Source organism: Mus pahari, chromosome 19 (assembly GCF_900095145.1).
Source record: "Mus pahari chromosome 19, PAHARI_EIJ_v1.1, whole genome shotgun sequence".
Taxonomy (NCBI): Eukaryota; Metazoa; Chordata; class Mammalia; order Rodentia; family Muridae; genus Mus; species Mus pahari.
In genome coordinates, this window is record NC_034608.1 from 41687849 (window position 1) to 41708507 (window position 20659).

The window sequence follows — 20659 nt, forward strand, 5'->3', positions numbered from 1 at the left end:
AACAACCCTGTGAGGTAGGTATGACTCCCATTTACAAGAGGGAGACTGAAGCACAGAGAGGTTAGGTGACTTGCCCAAGGTCGCATAGCTAAGCTCCCCGGAGAGCGAGGACTCCAGCACCTTGCCTCCCAGTTCCTAGCCACATCCCTCCTGATGGAATCTTTAATGAAAAGCATCTCTACACAAAGTCTCAGGAGGGGCATGTTGTGAAAGTGAGGTCTTCCTGCGGCCATCATGGAAAGAAAAACCCGCCTGCCATAGCACATTTCCTTGCCCCTTCCAAAGCCACTTGGCTTCTGTCATGAGTAACCTTCTAAAGGTGAAATTCCCACGACAGAAGCTGCATGACTCGGAAGTGGGCTTAACTTAGAATATTTACTTTTAGTTGTGATCATTCATAGAAACTTTTGTTCTAATATACAAAATTTGGGGCAGCTGCCCAAGCAAACATGTACGTAACTTCACAGCAGCAAGCCTTGTGTGAAACTTGCTTTGTAATCGCAGGCAAACCAATAACAGTACCCTGAAAGGTGCGCTGGATGGGTCACCTTTGTCACCTTTCTTTCTCACTCCCTATACCTGCCTTCCCCAGCCCCCAATCCAAACCCTGTATGTTTTTTAAGTTTCCCGAGTCTCTGATAAAAATTTAAAATGTCTTACTCAGATCCATCTGCACTATGAATAAAAAGTTCATTGAGTGATGACCACACAATGAAGACCTTCCGGGCTTCTTTCTTCAGAGAACTGGGGTGAGGTTGATGCCCCTCACCCCCAAGGGAGCATGGCTACTCACACATCTTGGATCAGCCACAGTAATAAGTTGTGGGCTAAGATTGCTGGTGTATATGGCTTGCTGCCAGACCTTGAAGTATGTATGCTTCCTCCTGCGGCCCCTAGGGAGCAGGCTATGGGGGCGGGGAAGAACAGATATTGGAGAGAGGGAGACAAATTCAAATCAAGTTCCCCCAGTGAGGTTTGGCACTTCCAGTGATAAAAATAGACTGTAGACATTTCTGGAGTGTGGGGGGTCTTCACAGGCCCCTAACCTGGGTATCAGCTGGCAGGAGGGGTTGCCAGTTGTGCTTCGTCATCCTAGGATGGTCCAGGTCAAATGTCAAAAGGAACTCTGATTTCAGCACACTGGGTCTGTCTTCGTTCCTGCTCAGCCGCCAACGAGGTTCTGTTTATTTCTCTTCTTAAATATTTACAGTATTAACCCCAAAGCACCACCTCAGAATTGGTAACCCTGCTAACAAAGGTCGGGATATTGACTTCTTAAGGGTCTGCCATCTGCCACTCGGGTCTGATGTTTGACCAACCCTACTTCTGCTCCTCACAGCATCCCCGTGAGACCCATCCCCTCCCCTTTTCGCAGATGGAGAGACCAGAGCACAGAAAGCATATTGAGCTGGCTGGACACCCTGGCCAGTGAGCCACAAAACCGGAGTGGGAGCTAATGGCTTGCTCCTTCCGGGAGCCTCCCGGGGCTCTCAGGGTCTCTTGAGTCTCCTTGATTTTCACACTGTCGGTCACTGGTCACGGAGAGGAGAGAACAGTATTGGTCCTTCTCAGGGAGCCCGTGATGGTTTCAGCCAGTGGTTCTCCAGCCTCCTGTTAAGAAGGCCAGAAGAAAGCTGCATCCATGGGCCTGGAAAGGCCTCTCTGAGCCCCCTGAGATACACTTAGAACTTGACTGTTGTCACGTTCTCCTGATAGCCTCCCCATCCCCCTGGGTCTCCTCCATCCATCTCTTAGCTCTCTTTGCTTCCATTTTACTCTGTGATGGCCACGGTTAATCCCTCGAATGCATTCTTATGCCCATTCATAAGCAGGTCTTGTGTGTGTGTGTGTGTGTGTGTGTGTGAGAGAGAGAGAGAGAGAGAGAGAGAGAGAGAGAGAGAGAGAGAGAGAGCAGTGTTTCTCATTATCTTGCCCCTTAAGGATTTGGAACCAAGGATTGTGCCTATGTCATTGTCATTGCTCTGCTCCACACACAATAGTGTCGCAGTGACTATTATGTAGTGTCATGTGCCTTTAATTCCAGTACCTGGGAGGTAGAGATGCTCTGCGTATTTAAGGGAGTCCTGGTCTACATAGCCAATTCTGGACCAGCTAGGGATATACAGTGAGGGGCTGCTGGGACACACACACACACACACACACACACACACACACACACACACACACACATGCATTCTTGGTTTTCAAATTTCATGTATTTGAATTTATATGAAACTTGAATATATATGTATTGCCCAATTCTGCGTTCAACTCTTACACTCTTATACTGTCAATTTTATATACCTTGTTCTCCTAGAATAAACCTGGAACAGCAAAGTCATCTGACCAGGTTCACATATGGCCTGCTCCTCTGCTCTGGGTCTCCTGGGGATGCCACCATCCTGGGTGAATGCTGAAAATAATTTAGGTCACTCAAGTTGGTGATGGCTTTGTGATGTGCCTTTGATGTGTACTCTTGGCTGAGCAGCAAAGATTAAACTTTTTCTTTTTTTTTTTCAGTTAGAAGAAATTAGACTCTTCTATGCTATTATGCTTGTCTTTTTACCCAGAATGCCCAAGGACCTTATGCGTTCCAGACGGGAGGTTCTCATACTGTAGCTCTGCCTATGGAGGACTCGATGGCTCTGTTGCTATCCCAATGGCTATAGGAGACATGGCCAGTTAGCATAGTGGGCAAGGCTAAGAAGGGAAGTCTGTTCTGCTTCTCTCTCTCTCTCTTCCTACCTGTTATGTTCTGAAAGAGCTGAGAAGCTGAGAGCTCTTCAGATAAGCCAGAGGAAGGGACCAGATGGTAGCTTTCCATCTCAAGAATTCCAGTCTTTGAGTCACAAATGGGATCTTCTCCTTGTCTAGAGCGACCTGCACAGAAGGCGTTCTCCACCCGGGCCAGCCTGGCGCTTGGCCAGCAGTGGCCACCCACTAGCACTTACCATATTCAGGTATTTCACTCAGGCCTCAGACCCACAAGGGTCTTCATTGCCTATTCCATTGCCTGCCGACTTGCTCAAGTCAATATTCTTACATAAGATGATGGGAAAAGCCATATTTTCTCTTCTTTCGAGATTTTTTTTTTGGTAGTCTACACATTTTGTGTTCTGCCTTTAAAGCTATTTCTGTCGCACAGCTGCTTTCCTGGGACACAGACTCCCACTCGCTCTGTTTAGTCCAGCGTGCACCTGAATATCCTTTCACGGTGCCTGATTCCCGAAGTTGGCCGTAGGATGTGTGCAGGGCGCGCAGAGATTCTTACTAAGCAGGTCACCCATGAATCTATCTTCATGTGCTTCTTTATTAAAAATAGCAGAGAACACGATAATCCTTAAGCACAGCCACTTACAGGAACTTGGCTTGAAGATGTACATTCTCACTTACTATTAGACAGTTCTCATGTTCTGTTGCATTTCTTCCCCCGTATTCAAAAGTTATCTTCACCGTACTCATTCTGAGATGAGAATAAAGATTACAACCAAGGCTATACCGTTGGTAGGGTCTGCTTTTCTCTGTCAGACCATTCCTGGGGCCTCCTCGCTTCCTTGGTACTGCTCTTGAAGATGGACCAGGCTGAAAACAGGGGGGAGGGCAGCACTCAGAAGGAGACATAAAGGATTTTTTTTTGAAGAAATTCAAGTGTGGGTATCTTGTGAAAACAGAAGATTCTCTGTTAAACCTAAGACAGAATTTGAGGGGAAGGTACAACAGGGTAGATTTGTGTTCAACCCAAGAGACATGAAGATTGCACCCTCCCTGAGACAGATTGCATCGAGTATGGTGAGGAGTAAACCTTAGCCTGTGGCAAAAGGTGGGCTTCAAGCTGAGTGACCATTTTCTAGGGACAAATACTTCTAGAAACTACAGATCCCCATCAGCTCCAAGGCTCATTAGTCTACTGTGTCTGCAATAATTATTGGTTGTTCCAGGTATTTGAAAATATGATTAAAGTGTCATATTTAGCACTTTTATGATATTGCCCTCTTTGATTCACTGCAATTTTCAACAAGTGAAAAAATATCTCCTGTAGTCTCCATACTTGTGAGATGTACCGAAACCTAGGCAGTTGAGTGATTCCCACGCACTACACGGCAGCAGCAATCCTGTGATGGAGCTGGCTCCTTTGGAAAAGGGAACAATTTAGGTCATGCCACCCAACAGTAATGAAGTTTTGGACAGTCTAGAAGGTAAGGTGAAGGCGTTAGAAGTAGGATGAACCCATCGGGCCCACAGTGGGCCCACAGGTGGAGACTCTGTTGCCCTGTCTATGATGCAGTCTGGTACAGGCTTTATCTGTTGTCTTGTATCACTTTCGGATGCATGAGGACTTGGGCCACCTTCTCACGGCAGGTTGGAAGTAGAGGAGACATCTATTTACCATTTATTCAGTTGTGGTTTGAGGTGAAGATGGTTTAATGGACTTTGAAATCCCTAAATACAGGAGGCAATATGCATGGGAAGATCTCCTTGGGTTCCAAGATGTGATTGTTTTAAAGTGTAGCCACTGAAGTCAAACCACATTTTATGTTGCATAGAAAGCTTCTGCAATAAATTGTTAATTGATTAAAAAAATGTTCATTATAGAAACATTTAAAAACAAAGTTATTACAAAACAGTGACCTATCATTTCTGGAAGTATACTATACATATTTAAAAACAAGTTCTTTGCTATGTGCATACATGTCTGTACACTTCTGAATTTGGATTTGTAGCCCACATCTTATCTCTAGGGAGAGGATGTATCAGAATGCTTTTGACTTATTTCCTATTGTTGCATGAATTGGGTACTTTGCAAAGCTTTGTTAATCCATATCACACATGTTAATTATTTTGTCACAGAAAAACACTACCTACAAATCTGGTTTGTTTAAGCAGAAACATTAAAGATGCTTAAGGCTCTAGCACCTCCGTTGGATTTTCATAGGCAAATGATCAACTCCTCATTATTGAGATGAGTTGGTATGGTAACATTGGGGGTTGGACAGATCTGTTTTTGTTGATCAGCACACCAGCTACTGGGACCCTGGCTTTTCACAAGTTTAGTGTTCCGCATTATCATCAGAGTAACTGACTCCCTCTCTTCTTCTTTTTCTTTTTTTCTGTTGACTTTCCTTTAGCCTGATGAAGTCCTCCGATATCGATCAGGATCTATTTACAGACAGCTACTGCAAGGTGTGCAGCGCACAGCTGATATCCGAGTCCCAGCGGGTGGCCCATTATGAGGTAAGGAGAGCCCTGCTCACTCAACCACAGTCCTGCTGTGGCACTTGAGGATCCTTGCTCCTGGGACTGGGGACTTTTCAGAAATGTACATCGTAAGCCTGAAGAGTGTGAGTCAGGTCCTGACTGTGTTTATTGGAACTAGGGAGTAAAGGTTGGGGACTTGATTCTGCAGCCCTGGGTACTTCCAAGACTTTGTCTATTTATTCGTCTTTATTAATATTTTTAATGTGTTCTTCCTACCACAGGAACCCTGTGGGCTTCTCTCCCTTGCTATCTCTGTGAGGGATACATATCACAATTTGCTCTCTCTGTGTGGGGGTGTCAGTCAGACACACCAGTGAAGACAGGCTCAAAGGCCCTTCCTTGCTGGTCACACAGGGAAACTTGGGTCTCAGCAGGAGTTAAGGCACTTCCTCTTCAGATATCATTTCCAGTGATCAGTGCCCTAAATGTCCATCAGAGTCATGGACATTTATGTCCATGGACATGTGTAGGAGTCTCCTGCAATCACAAGCAAGTTTTAAACCCCAAATATTCCAGAAAGGCACGGTGATCTTTTTCATGGGAGGACTGATAGATGCTCTTTGATCCTGTATCAGCAACAGAGGATGAGGGACGAGGGATTGTCTTACACCCCAGGGAGGACTGAGGAACCAAGAGGGGAGCACAGAGAGCTGGGATCCCAAGACACCGAGTGCTGCATTGTGTATTCTGGTTTCTAAAGAACACAAGAGCTCTGGGATAGGGGTTTTCAGGTGTAGTGACTTATAAGGAAGCTTGGGTTACAAGGCTTAGCCAGCAATGTTTGATTTTCATCCAATGTGTCTAATAAGTGCCAGTTGTCACTCTCCCTCACTGAACTCCCCTGGGCCCCAGGTTCCACTATAGACTCCGGAAATAATAATGACAACACACTCCTAACCCTGCCTTCCCCACGGGGTTTTGTGATAAACTGAATGCAATCGTTAGTAGTGCTTTCGGAAGTGCTTTGGAAGCTGAGTGTGTCAAGCGTGCAAACGTCTTTTATTGCCATGTGAACTCCCTCGCTTCAATGTTTTGATGATGGTGCGTGAGCATGCTCTTTGAACATCTGTGAAATCAACATCTGTGGAAAGAGAGTCAGGAGTGTCAACCACCCCTGCCATTCCACAGGGGATTGGTTCCTGAAACCCCAGTGGTTACTCATATCCTCAGTGGAAACCAGTGTGATATTTACAGAGAACCTGCATAAGTCCTCCTGTTATCTTTTCAACAATCTCCTACACCTTCCTCACTCCCAGCACCTACCTCGCCTCATTTGCATAGATTCAGCATAGCATCAGCCAGTGGCAAATTTAAATGTTGCTTTTTGAACTTTTCTGGGCCCTCCCTCCACCCCACCTCCGTACCCCCACACACTTTTGATTTGTGGGTAAGTAATGGGCCTGGAGGCTGATGCATTATTCTTTTGTTGAGAGGAAAGTGAGTACTGGAAGCTGCAAAAAGTGAATTTGTTTATCGGGCAGAAATTCATCATTTTGGAAATAACGACCTCTCTGATCTCCGCGGACACTGTTTGTAAGCACGGAAGCACGGTTACTGTGAGGTACCACTGAAGATCAGGGGAGTTTTTCCTGCTCTGAAATTGCACACTCTTTATATTAAAGCCTTTTTGCCCACATTTTTAGCCACTGTTCATGATGTATGAGGATAGAAATAATTAAATATATATCTTATTTAATTATAGGCATTCTTAGCATTTGTGAGGTGGAGGGGTCTCTTTCCTAAGCATGCCAGAGATACCACTCAGTATTGTACTGTTAGCAGAACCAGAAAGCTAATGCTAGGGTATTTAAGACAACAATGCTTTAAAATAAACTAACAGGAAAACAACAGAACCTCTTAGCTGCTTGACTAAAGGTATAGTTATTTTGATCTCAGGTTCTCTTATTGATGTTCTGGACTCGTGCTGTGGTGTAATCTAATTGTTTATGGTACGTGTTAATTGAATGTAGCACACATGAGTCAGGAAGAATAAAGCAGTCAATAGATGCCCATCTATGGTGTCACAGGTGGCCCAGCATCCGTTAAGTGCATCCCCACTGAATGTGGGTGGATGCTGAACGATGCCTTTTGCTTATCTGCCCCTTGCCTTCCTTCTGTCAGTTACAGCCTGCATATTCTGGCTGCAGAGGGACCAAGGCAAAGAGATGGCAGAGACAGGGCCTGGGATCCCTCCATGTTTTGTCTTTCTTGCTTGTCCCTTTGTTTTCGACACCTACACAGGAATGTGCCTCAGACCACAGGGGACTATTTGAAAACTGGTATTCTAACCATCTGCCTTCAGCTCCACATACAGCCTCTGCTGAAGTGAACTGTGGAGTGGGTTTCTCAATGAGATAGAAACCTCACACAGTTCATTGAGAACACTAGCTGTGACACGAGGTGCTCCCCTTGGCATGGCTCCAGGCTGGTAATGGCCCTGTTTTCCTATGGGGCCACGTCAGTGAACATCACTGTCTATTTCCATGTGACTGGTAGGTAGCACTAGTGTTAGATACTGGAGAGATTTGGAACCTGTGTTGGAAATGGTCTGTGTGTAGCTCAGTCCACTTGTGTGGTTTATTACAATTATTTACTAGTGTGTGTTTGAAGAGTATCTGCATTCCAGAGATAAACAAATTGGGTCATGGTGGATAACCTTGTTTTTATTTATGTCTGTATTCTTTTTGCAATTATTCTTTTTCCAGCACTTGGAGCTGGTGTTCATCGGGGATATTGGCTTACGATTTTTCATTCTCATGGTGCCTTTGCCTGGTTTGGGTATTAGCGTTACATGGACTTTGTAAGAGTTTGGGAGCACTCCTTCCTTTCTTCGTCTCTTTGTTTGTTTCTTTCTTTATTTTATTTCTATTTCTCCCTTCCTCCCTCCCTCCCTTCCTCCCTGCCCCCTACCTCTGAATAGTTTAAGAAGGGTTGGATGTAAATATTTGAAAGTCTGGTAGAATTCTGCTGTGAATCCATCTAGCCTTGGACTTTTTTTTACTGGAAGACTTTTTATTACTATTTAATCTCCTCATTTACTATGGATCTGTTTAGGTTGACGACATCTTGATTTAATTTTGGTGGTCCGGCTGAATATAGAAATTTATTCGTTCCTTTTAGGTTTTCCAGCTTAACAGAATACATTTTAAATATATTCCTCCTTCTTTCTCTCAGTTAGGTAGGCTGTTTAACTTCTCAAAGAACCAATTCTTAGACCTATCAATTCTTTGCATTATTTTGTTTGTTTCTATTTTATTAATTTCTGCTCTGGGTTTTATTATGTATTGCTGTTAACTGGGTTTGGCTTTAGTCTGTCCTTTCTCTTTCCAAATCCTTCAGTCACTTATTTGTAATCTATCTGAGTTTTGAATGTAGGCACACAGAGCTATAAGCTTACTCACTTGTAAGGCTGTTTCCAGTGTGACCCAGGCTAGATTTGACTGGTTGGGGAAGGTGAATAGGTGGCCGGATCAGCAGAGTCACTGTGGTAGACACAGGAGCAAGACACTGTTCTGGCTAGTGTATTGTCAACGGGAGACAAACCAGCATCATCTGGGAGGCTGTAGGCAAGGCTATAGAGCATTTTCCTAAGCAGTGATTAATGGAGGTGGGCCCAGCCCTTTGTGGGCGAGTCTACCTCTGGGTGGGTGCTCCTGAGTTCTGTAGAAAAAGCAGGCAGAGCAAACCAGGGGGAGCAAGCCAGTGGCCAGCATGCTCTGTGTCAGCTCCTGCCTCCAGGGTTCTGTCCTGTCTTGACTTCTTCCTTCAGTGATCAACTACCATGTGGAAGTGTAAACCAAATAAACCCCCTTTCCTCCCCAAGTCGTTTTTGGTCCTGGTGTTTTATCGTAGTGATACCGACCCTGTCTAAGACAGACACTTGTGATCTGTCTGTGCAGAGAATCGGGTTGTTTCTCATTTGCTTTGACACCATATGTGTTGCCACAGGCAAGAACTGGCCGCGAATCCTTGCTGGAAGCATATTTACTGTGTTTGCTGGTGAGGTAGACACAACCGTTCTCTTTCCCCGTATCTTGATTTGTGTCTATATCACTCAGTTCTTTATCCTTTTATATTATAATCAAGTATTTTTAATACGACTTGGGTATTTTGAGAAAATTGATGAGTTGTGAATATAAAGTATTCCTTTTGTATTAATGTTTTATTCATTTTTTGAAACATTGAATTTGCATAATTCAAAAATCAGTAAATATAAAATAGTTATATAAAAATTGTTTATTCTTCTTAGTTTCCCAGATGCACCCAGTTTTCTTTGAAACATTTTATGCATATGTGTGTGTGTGTGTGTATGTATGTGTGTATGAATGGCCAATACATATTACATATATAATATATATTACAAATGGAAAAATACCTTTATTTTTGTTGTGACATGGATGTCCATTACGTGGTTGTAGAGAGCAGATGAATTCCAGAGTGAATTTGTATGATTTGACATAGGCATGGAAGTGTCAAGCATGCCAATGGCCCAGACCAATGGGAGTGGAAGAGCCTTCCTCTGGTTTGAACAGGAATGATGAACAGTGTATATAGAAAATATCCACCACAGCTTTCTCCTCTTGGGTGATAGCAGCTTGAGACTGCTTACCTAAAAAGACTTCCTACCAAGATCAGCTAAACCTGCCTCCTTGGTCATCTGTATACTAAGAACCTGTCTCCTTATTCGGCGGTGTACAATAAACCCACCCCTCCTTGATTCAGTTGTATAAAATAAACACAATGCGATCCCACGATGCACCTGTTCTTTCTGTATCCCGTTGTTTCCCAAGCCATGGTTATACCAAAATTTGTAGAGAAATATCTCCTGAATTTCCCTGTAATTCCTTGGTATCTTGAATGAAACTCTGGCAAAAGACAAACAGACTTTAGCTCCCAGAACCCATTTAGTGCTATGTGTGCTACTCGGCTCTCAGATCCCACCCGTACAGATTGGCAATGTTCGCTGATGATTTTTCTTCCAGAGTCCTTTTCTTGGAATTCACTAGAGTATATATTCATTCTGGACCTGATTTTGTGTGTGTGTGTGTGTGTGTGTGTGTGTGTGTGTGTGTGTGTGTTTAATTCCTCTGTATTAGTCAAAGATGAAATCCCAAAGTCCTGAGCAGTGGGCTCTAGTATTGATCTATAAGCATGTGCCCAGCCTCACTTTCTTGTAGTGTTCTGAGGTATTGCAAACAGTGAGCTTCCTTGTTCTCTAAGATTTGAGAATTAGCTTCTTTTGGCTTTGACTAAAATGATTTAATTCAGAGTAGCATTTTTTCTAACTTTGAAGTGCTTCACAGTATTAATTTACTTCCCTCGTTTGCAAGGGCACAAATGCCCTTGGACAGGAAGTTATTGATAGGGGTCCCTCTGCTCAACCCCTGCCACTTGCCTTGGTCCCTACCAGGACACTTTTTAAACCAGTTACACCAGCTGGGAAAAGCCCTTCCATTCTTTTGCAAGATTTCAGATTTCACCAATAAAGGGGGGAAAATGGACTAGGATTCTCTCCTCTGCTTTGTATATTTGTTCTGGATAGTTTTGTGTCAACTTGACACAAGCTAAAGTCATCGGAGAGGAAGGAGCCTTAATTAAGGGAATGTCTCCGTAAGATGGGGCTGTAGGCAAGCCTTTAGAGCAATTTACTAGTTGATGGGGGAGGTCCCAGCCCATTGTGGGTGGTGCCATCCCTGGTCTGGTGGAGTTGGGATCTTTAAGAAAGCAGGCTGAGCAAGTCATAGAGAAACAAGCCGGTAAGCAACACCCCTCCATGGCTTCTGCATCAGCTCCTGCCTCCAGGTTCCTGCACTGACTCCCTTCCCTGCTGAACAGTGATTTACAAGTGTAAATCAAATAACCTTTTTTCCCCCCTCCAGGTTGCTTTTGTTTTGGATGCATCATCACAGCATAGCACTAGTCCCCTTGACTAGGACAAATTGCTACTACAAGTGGGATATCGCTTGACAGGTCTGATGCTTTTTCTAGGATTGTGGAAGGACTTTGGAACCTAGAAAAATGATCGAGTGTTCAAAGCTTGGTGAGCTCTTACACGGTAGGTTAGAAGATGAGGGCACTGTGAGGAATGCAGGCAATGGAGGTCTGGCTTGAGAAGTCCCAGAAGGAGATTTCAGAGGCACTAAAACACTAGCAGGCCACTGCATATTTCGATTTGAGAATCTGTGGTTCTGGCTAGCTGGGACTGAAAATCAGCTATGATTAACAAGAGACCAGAATCACTGAAGTGAAAACATTGCTTTTCTGGGCCAATTGACGCTGGGCAGCTAGAACGGAGAAGTTAGTAGTGAGTGGTTAGAGGCCAGCATCGCTGAGGTGAAATCCTTTGGGAAGTGTTTTCTCAGAGTCAGCACACAGACGCTGTGTTCTAAGGGGCCTGAGGTTGTACCTCCAGCTGACAGCAGAAATTGGTTTTGAAGGCATGGAGGGGTCATAGAGGGCAGCTGGGGCTTGGTACTATGTGGCAGGGCTGGAGTTCCTTGAGAGAGCCCAGAGGAGGCGGTTGGTGAGAGTGCAGCCCAGTTTCAACAGAAGACCCAGCATTTTGGAGTTTCTAGTACCCTGGGATGACTACAAAGAATAGCAGCAGCCATGGAGTGGAGTTGGCTTCAGCCTAGGAGATGAGCTGTGTGTGCTGCAGAAGGTAGATCCAGAGATGTGACCCAGTCACTTTACTCACTGTGCCATCTCATAGGCCTGGAACTTTATTATATATATATATATATATATATATATATATATATATATATATATAGCCAAATTGCATGCTTTCCTCTTGGCCCATAGTACCATAAAAAATGCATTCCACTGGAAAAAGTTTCAAAGACAGAAACGTTAGGACAGAAGTGCACCACAGAGCCGAGCCAACTTTGTGACTACCTTCCCAGACAACCTGAGGATAATGGTCACAGATGTTGTTTTGTGTTTTTTTTTTTTTTTTTTTTTTTTTATTTCCTAGTGTTGAAGTCATCCTACTGGATTTTAGCGTTTGAGTCTGAGATGACTGGAGAGATAACAATTAGATATTTTCTCCCGGTGTGGTGACATTTGGGCAGAGCTGTGGTTTCAGCCACGTGTTGTATTTATATTGATAATATGTTGCTCATGCTTTTGCACTTTAGGCTGGTGGTAGGTACTAAGGTAGAGAAGCAAGAACAGTAACCAGCACCAAGGTAGAGGAACGTGCATGTATGTGTGTGTGCCTCTGTGAGTGTGTGTGTGTGTGTGTGTGTGTGTGTGTGTGTGTGCGTGTGTTCATCCATAGCCAGGTGAGCCTGAATATAGGACCAAGCACACCCTCTGGTGTTGGTCGCCCTCTATTCTTTTTAGTTGGTCTCTGGTCTGATGCTGCAGATGCAAGGCTAGCTGTCTGGTGAGCTTCAAGGATTTTACTTTTTCCTCTCCCATATCACCATAGGAATGGGCTTATAGAATTGATCTGCCACGTCTGGCCTTTTATGTAGGTCCTAGGAATTTAAACATATGCTCTCATATCTCCTACCTTGTCAGGAGCCATAATAGGACAAGCTAATAACTAGCAGGTGATCTTCCTGAGATGGCCTGCTTTGGATTATCTGCAACAGATTTGCACTTTTGAGGCAAGGCCTAAGAGAATTCATTTTAGGAAAGACTCCTGCTATTAATATGCTTTTCCTGTTATAATTAACCATAACAATCACTAGGTTATATAATCAATAGCCCACCCCTTTAAAGCAGATCTATGAAGATGTGCTGTCTTGTAGTGATGTTATGTAGACGAATAGATTACTTCTTAAGTCTTAATGATGACCCCATAAGAATTCCTAAAATAGATCAGTGATTATTAAACTCTTTTATAATGGGAATGCTATTAGGTCCTTTTCTGGTAGTCAAAACTACAATGAGAGCTCTGCCAGTCTCCCATGTGTCACCAGTTAATTGTTCTTAGTAACCAGACTTTCTTCTACTTAGAGCACATTCCAAGAGGTTGTAAAACAATTAGCCAAAGGTCATAAAAAGGGAACTAATGGTTTACTATTGGTGCTAGGACAGAAGATAAAATATTGACTGGGTCTATCTATAAAAAACTTCACTAATAACTTAGTTATGGTTTTAAACCTTCAGGGAACCTGTGAAACTGTGACAGGTGATGGATGTTTAGTCAGCTAATTACTCCTAATGGATATGCATGTAAACATTCTCTGTTGTAAACTTCTATTTCAATTATGATTTGATTTTTTTTGTGTGTGTGTGAACCTGTGATTAACTCTTTAACATGTGATTGTGTATTCTGGTATAAGTACTGAAGGACAAAAAGATGAGAGTAAGAGAGAATTTTTTGCCTTTCCCCACCTAGAGAAGAGAATTTTTTTTTCCCTTTCTCCACTTAGGATCTTTCTGCCTTTCCCCTTAGTTTTCGTAGGAAACTTTTTACAACTTAGTAATACATGCTATAATCACTTTTGGAGGTGTCCCTTCTTCCTTCAACTTCTGACTAGCAGGCTGAAGGTTAGCTTTGAATAGTTCCAGCTGAGATAGAACAAAGGCCACATTACTTAATCCCCTGCTGTTAGGCTACAGGTGTCAATAGCCTAAGCCAACAACAGCCTTTTACCCTCAGAAAGAGCAAGAAAATTTTTAGGACTCTTTTAGAAGTTATCACCAGCATTTCAGTAGTTAGAGAGCTAGAATGTTAGGAGACCCTCAGTCTTTAAAGTCACACCAGAGTCCTACTCTGTGACCCTGCCACTACCCTCTCCAGGCTGGGAGGCTCCTGGCTCTATCTAGTCTTTCCCCTTCCCTTTCCTTCTTCCTTCCATCCTTTTTCTTTCTTTTCTCCCTTCCCTCCTACTCCCTCCTCCATCTCTCTCTCCTGCAATCTTCTCTCTCTCTCTCTCTCTCTCTCTCTCTCTCTCTCTCTCTCCTCCCCCTTCCCCTCCCCTCCTCCTCTCTCCCCCTCCCCCTCTCTCCCTCCCTCCTTCCCCCCTCCCTTTCTTCCTTCTTTTCTGATACAAGTATTAATGTAATGTAGCTGAGATTGGCCTCAAACTTACTGTGGAACAAAAAAATGACCTTGAACTTTGGACCCTCCATTGTCCATTTCCCAGGACATGTGCAACTAAACTTGTGTGGTGTTGGGATCCATGACATGAAAGCATGTCGTTACCAGCTCAACTGTATTCCTAGAATCATTTTACAAATATCTGATATGCCTTTTATTTATGTTGTTCTTTAAAATGTGTATAGCTTCGTGGGCATGGATATTTTTACATATTTTTTTTTTCTTTTGGAATAGCTTTAGATTTAGAGAAACATTGCAAACCAATACTAGAATATTTCTGTTTATACTTGACCCAGTTTCTTCTACTGTTAGCATCTTCCAATACTATAGTAAATTTGTCATCCAATGGAGCAACATTGATGGATTACGCTTATATAACATATATTATTAAGTGGCAAGTTTGGTCTGTATTCAGATCTCTTTACTGTCCTCTTTCTTTTCCCTTTCCTGCCCTAGGGGGCCACCCAGGCTTCACCTAGCATTCAAGTGACACATCTATTCAAGTGTAATTGCTCTTTACACTGTGACTCCTTTTCAGACCTCCCTCATATTTGCAAACCTCACCAGTTTTGAGGGTCACCAGCCAGATGTGTTCAGTAGGCTGATGTTCAGAATGTGTCCTTGTTCTCTGGCTAAGCCCCTGCTGTGCCTTGGTAGAGGGGAAGAGCTCAGAGGCAGAGTGAGCCTCTTGCACTAACAGTGCAAGGTGCCAGGATACTTATTCTTGTGGCTTCTGCCCACGATTCTCTTGCTGAGTGTTTGTTCAATTCTTCAAGTCCGTGTTGCACTCCTCCTCTGTCTTTCTGGTGTAAGCTCTGGCAGAATATCACAACGGAGAGGGCAAGATGTGTGCTCGATGCGTGCAAATGGCTTTCCAATATCAAACCTATCCCCACCTTGCTGTTTTGTTCAGTATTGTGTTTTTACACATATGATCCCTTGCTTCTGATGGTTGCACAAGACTCTGTGTGAGTATTGGTGCAATTTTACTTTACCAGTGTTTTAGGGACAAATATCCACGTTGTCTTCAATAGCCTCACCCTCCCTGACCTCCCCCGCCCCACTTCTTTGACAACTATCCCTAATAGATTTCCTGGAAAACTCTTGAGTTTTGATCTTGCATGGATGTACAGCACAATGTGGAATTTCTTCATCATAAGACATAATTGGTTAGCTGGATTATTTTATCTTGAGATGGGATCTTGGGGTGGGAGGCTGGCTTGAATTTGCTATGTAGTTGGAAATGACTTTGGGACTCATTTTCATGTCTCCACCTTCCCTAGTGTTGAGATTATAGGCATGTGCCACCATGCATAGCTTATACATTACTGGGGATCTGATCCCGGGGCCTTATGCATGTTAAACAACACTCTATCAACTGAGCTGCATCCCCCACCATGGAACATTTTCGTTCTCAATTTGACTAAGCCTTAATGTCCTACCCATAGTCCATGAAGGTCCTCATATTGCTGCATGTCTGTCAATAATTTAGCATTCTCATTTGCCCTAATCTACTTGGCATTTTGTATATTCTTATCTTACATTGTGTTCTCTAATGATAAACCTTGTAATAACATTCAGAAACTGCTCAGCCATTTAGTTTTCCTTTCTATCTGATTTCTGTTCATATCCTCTGTCTGTATTTTCTTTGGTTTCCTTGGGGTTTTCTGTACTTTCTTTTTCTTGGGCTCAGATACTGTAAATACCCGTGCCCATTCTATTATGTGCATGTTGCTGAGTTTTGATAATGTTTAAGTCACTAAATTTTGTGTAGATTCTAACAATGTTGATTCATTACTGCGTCTCTCCATGCTGAGGAAGCTTTCCTAAATATGTGTTATTGTTGCTGTTCAAATTGGCTTCTGATTGGAGGTTATTTTCTATGTACTCCTTTCTTTTCCTTACATCTCTGTTGCGGCTCCATTTTCATATGTTTGTGTGCCACCATGTCTTGCTCTTCCTGAGGGACGTGGCCATGTAACACTAGTGCAAACTCACTACTGCACACTCACTAATGCACATTCACCCCCACTGATTGAATGAAGCTAAGCACATCCATTGCTTTGCAGTTCCCCTGCAGTGAGCAATGTAACTTAAAACCTATCTGTGTCAATATGAGTCAAGGTGAGTTTTTGGCATTAGACAAACACATTTCCCACCGTTAGAGTGATGGGAATGTTTCTTGGCCAAGCTCTGTCTTAACTTATCCTGTAGTAAAATGTCAAAGCACGTTCTCTTATTTTTCTTCTTCCCCTATAAGCTGTGCTTTCCTTATCATATTTCATTTGCAAAACACCATCATATTCATGGATCTGTTTGGAAACCTTTATGTTTTCAGGTGTCCCAATGTAAACTACTTTGTTCTGAAGGTAAAAACAAAAGTAATGTTTTATTTTCGTATAAGCAATATAGTATGTGCTCTCATGTTCTTTGTGACATGTCTAACTCCTGCCCTACTGGCTGTCATTACCTCTTGTCTGCTCTTCATCTGGGTAATTGGGACACTCAAGGGACACAAATCCAAATCTGCATAAAAGCATACGGTCTTATGATGAACCTTTCCTGCTTTAAGGGGTGTTGGATTTGCTCACATCCCTGTGAAGGAATCGGTTAACTCAGTTTCCTCTGTTGCTATGTAGAGTCATAAGGCCAGAGCAAATGATTATGGAAGCCTAGTGCTGAACAGGACAAAGCCACAGGGGTGCTAGGAGTAGGTGTTGGCCCTTTAAGACCCCAAGTATCCTTGGACTGCCTAGGAAACACAAGCCATGCTGGGAGTGGTATTTATGTGACAATCAATACTCCGATTCCACTAACTTGATGCCACGTGACATTTAGACTTTATCATGAAATGTTTTCTGGGAAGAGGAATATGAAGTCATGTCACAGAGCTAGCACGGGATAGGCCACACCTAGAAGGACACAGTGATCAGCTTTTCCTTCTCCCCATCCCCATTTCCATCAGCCAGATAGTATCAGATCAGAAGAGAAGGGTGGCTGGTCACTGTTTATGATCGTGTGAGTTAGGAGTCAGGCAGTGACCCACGCTGATGTGGGCCTGCATTTACTCCCTCAGTGTAATTATTTTCAACTTCTACATTGTGTGAAAGCACTACGATAGAGCCCATTTCCCTATTTTATAGAAATTCCTAGATGAAAAAGACAACACCACCACTTCCCCCAAAGGAAACAAAAAACATCCCCAAAACCAAAACAACAAAACAACAGGAAAACCCAACCCATGCAGTTATTTTAGGTCAAGAGTTAAGACTTCAGGCTTGCGAGTTGGCTCAGTGATTAGACGTTTGCTGCTTTATGCCCACTGTTTTATTATGGAAAAAAAAATGTTTGGGGCTCTGGTAGAAGACCAGAGTTCAGTTCCCAGTGCCTAAATCAGGTGATTCACAACCATGTGTAACTCCATCCCCAAGAGACCTGATGCCCCCCTTCTGGCCTGTGAGGACATCTGCATGTGGGTGTGTAATGCAGACACACATATACCCACAGGCATATGCATACATTTAAAAGAAAGAAAGAAGAAAGTAAGAAAGAGCTATAATCTTAGAAATGAGTAAGTGAAGGGCAACAGAGACTGCACCTACACACACACACACACACACTCACACACACACACACACACAAACACACACACACACACATACACACGCGAGGGAAATCATGTGACCGGGCAAAGCATGGGTGTGTGAGCCACCACAGAGACAGGACAGCGTGTTTACGAGGCAGATGAAATTCGACTTGCTCTCTACTGCAGCAAATGGCAACATATTGGAAAGACTTGCCTGAGTCTTTTCCTTTGGACCACATTTGTATACGTGGTAGAGCTAATAATTTAGAGACAGGAGTTAATTGTCCCTGATGCAGAACAAAACCAGCCTTGGGCAGCACAGGACTGAGTAGTAAGGCTGCTTATTCTGAAGAAATCCTACTCTCTTGTGTTGAGATTTCTGTCCTGCGTGGGCTCATGAAGATGTTGTCCGGCATCTCTGCACTAAGTTTAAATGAAACAAAGGAAACTCCAGTGGTGAGTTGTGAAACTCCAAACGTCCTCCACGCATGCATAGATGTTTAAACTCTACGTGCCCAAGTGAGAGTTCAGAAAGTGCACAGCGGTGTTTCTGACAGCTGGTTAGGAAGACAGCTCGGCACAGTAGATTCTCGTAGGCTTTCAAACTTTCATTTCTTAAAGATGATTCTGACTGCATGTGTTTTTACAGGATTTTCTGTGATGACAGTCAAAAGATAAGGATTTTAGAAAAAGGATGGAGACAAAACTGATTTTGTCTTGACAAGATTTATTTGATCCTTGAGAAGTTTGTTCATATGAACACATGGGAAGTTCTTTTCTCTAGTCTTAAGAAACATTGGCTCAAACTGTATATATTATGAAATATTTAAGTGTACCATCTGGTGATTCCATTTTTATCTCTTTAAGATTGTATTTTCTTTCTTAATATTTTAATTAAGCATTAATTTTACAAACCACTCTGGCTTTGTACATACGTACTTTTTTACACACATGGAACATGTACTTATCAGCACTTTATCCTCGTTCCCTTAATCCCATCTCTTCCCAGTCAGCACTTTGTTCTCATCCCCTTACTCCCTCTCTGGGCCTAACATATATGTTGAAATATCAGTTTCCAGTTCCATTTATTTTGTTATGAACAAGAGGTTTTTATTCTTGAATTTAAAAAAAAGTATTTATTCGTGTGTGTGTGTGTGTGTGTGTGTGTGTGTGTGTGTGCATGCCAGTGTGTGCACATACACATGCACACAAATGCATGCCACAGTGTGTTAGCAGAGCTAGGTTCTCAGACTTGAACTTAAGTTACCAGTATGGTAGCAAATGTCTTTGCCCACTGAGTCCTCTTGCCAACTCTAAGGCTTTCCTGTGTGATGGTTGCATACTTGTTTTTGGATAAGATGCTTATTCGTTGGCACCACGGGGGAGTCTATATGTTAGCCATTGTAGGTGTACTTCAGTAAGTATGAATGTAAGGCTCTCTTTGGTATGCCAAATTTGTTTCCTAGGACATATACCTAGAAATAAATAGGAAAGGTGAATTGCACAAACCACATTGTAGCTTTTCTTTTTCTTTTTTAGTTTTGTGGGGAACCTCTACACTTTTTCATATCAACTGTGCAAATTATATTCTTACTAATAATATATGTGCTATCCCTTTTCTGCACCATCACTAGTATTTGGTGTGTGTGTGTGTGTGTGTGTGTGTGTGTGTGTGTATGCATGTGTGTTTGTGTGTACACACTTTTATTTATTTATTTTTTGTATTTTAAGACAGGCTGACACTGAACCCACACAGAGCCTCCTCTTTCAGCATAAGTTCTGAGATTATAGTTTGTATCACCAGGCCTGTTTTTATTTTTAATTTGAATAATAGTCATCCTAATAGGAGTGACATAAGGTTATTGTTTTAATTCTCATTTTCTTGATGGTTAATTATATTAAGCATTTTTATTTTTTTCCTTTTAAATTAAATTTCTCGTTATGATGCAGAGTAAGACCGTTCCTGTGGCACACGTACCCAGGCAGAGTACGTTGTTTTCCTTTTAGTTCCCTCCCATCTTCTCCCATAACTCCTCTCTTCCTCTTGTTGGTTCCCCTTCCTCTTCCCAAATAGTCCCTCTACTTTTGTGGTACAACTATTTCGTAACTCTGTCTAGCTTTCTGCTTTCTTTAGATCCTATTGTAGTTCCCACTGCTATACACACACACACAGGCACATACACATACACATTTGCACACATACATGCAAACAGGCACACATGCATGCATGCAACCATGCATGCATGAGCACACACACATGCAAACATGCACACACATACACACATGCATGCACACATGCACACATACACACATGCACACACATACACACATGCACATGCACATGCACACACATGCATATACACATGCACACATGCATACATACACACACATGCACACACACAGTACACATGCACACACATACACACATGCACACACATGCACATACACATGTACACACATGCATATACACATACACACATGCATACATGCACACACACATGCACACATGCACACACACATGTACACATGCACACACATGCACACACAAATCTAGGAGTTAGAGATAAGAGGAAACATGCAGTACTTTTCTGAATCTGGCTTCTTTAACCAATGTAATGATTTCTATTCCATCCATTTTCATTCAAATGTCATAATTTCATTCTTGACAGCCGAATAAAATTCTGTTGTGTATATATAGCACAATTTTCTTTATCATTCATATGCTGATGGATATCTATCTAGGCTGGTTCCATTTCCTG

The 20659-nt window shown here is 42.8% G+C and overlaps 1 protein-coding gene across 1 annotated transcript in view; it reads left to right on the forward strand.

Moving 5' to 3' along the window:
* The window catches only part of Zmat4 (zinc finger matrin-type 4), a 381839-nt gene that overhangs the window by 71591 nt on the left and 289589 nt on the right, over window positions 1-20659 (forward strand). The window contains exon 2 of the mRNA XM_021219402.2: window positions 5127-5232. Coding sequence (XP_021075061.1) covers window positions 5131-5232 — 102 coding nt within the window. The 5' untranslated portion in view covers window positions 5127-5130. The remainder of the gene's footprint in view (window positions 1-5126; window positions 5233-20659) is intronic.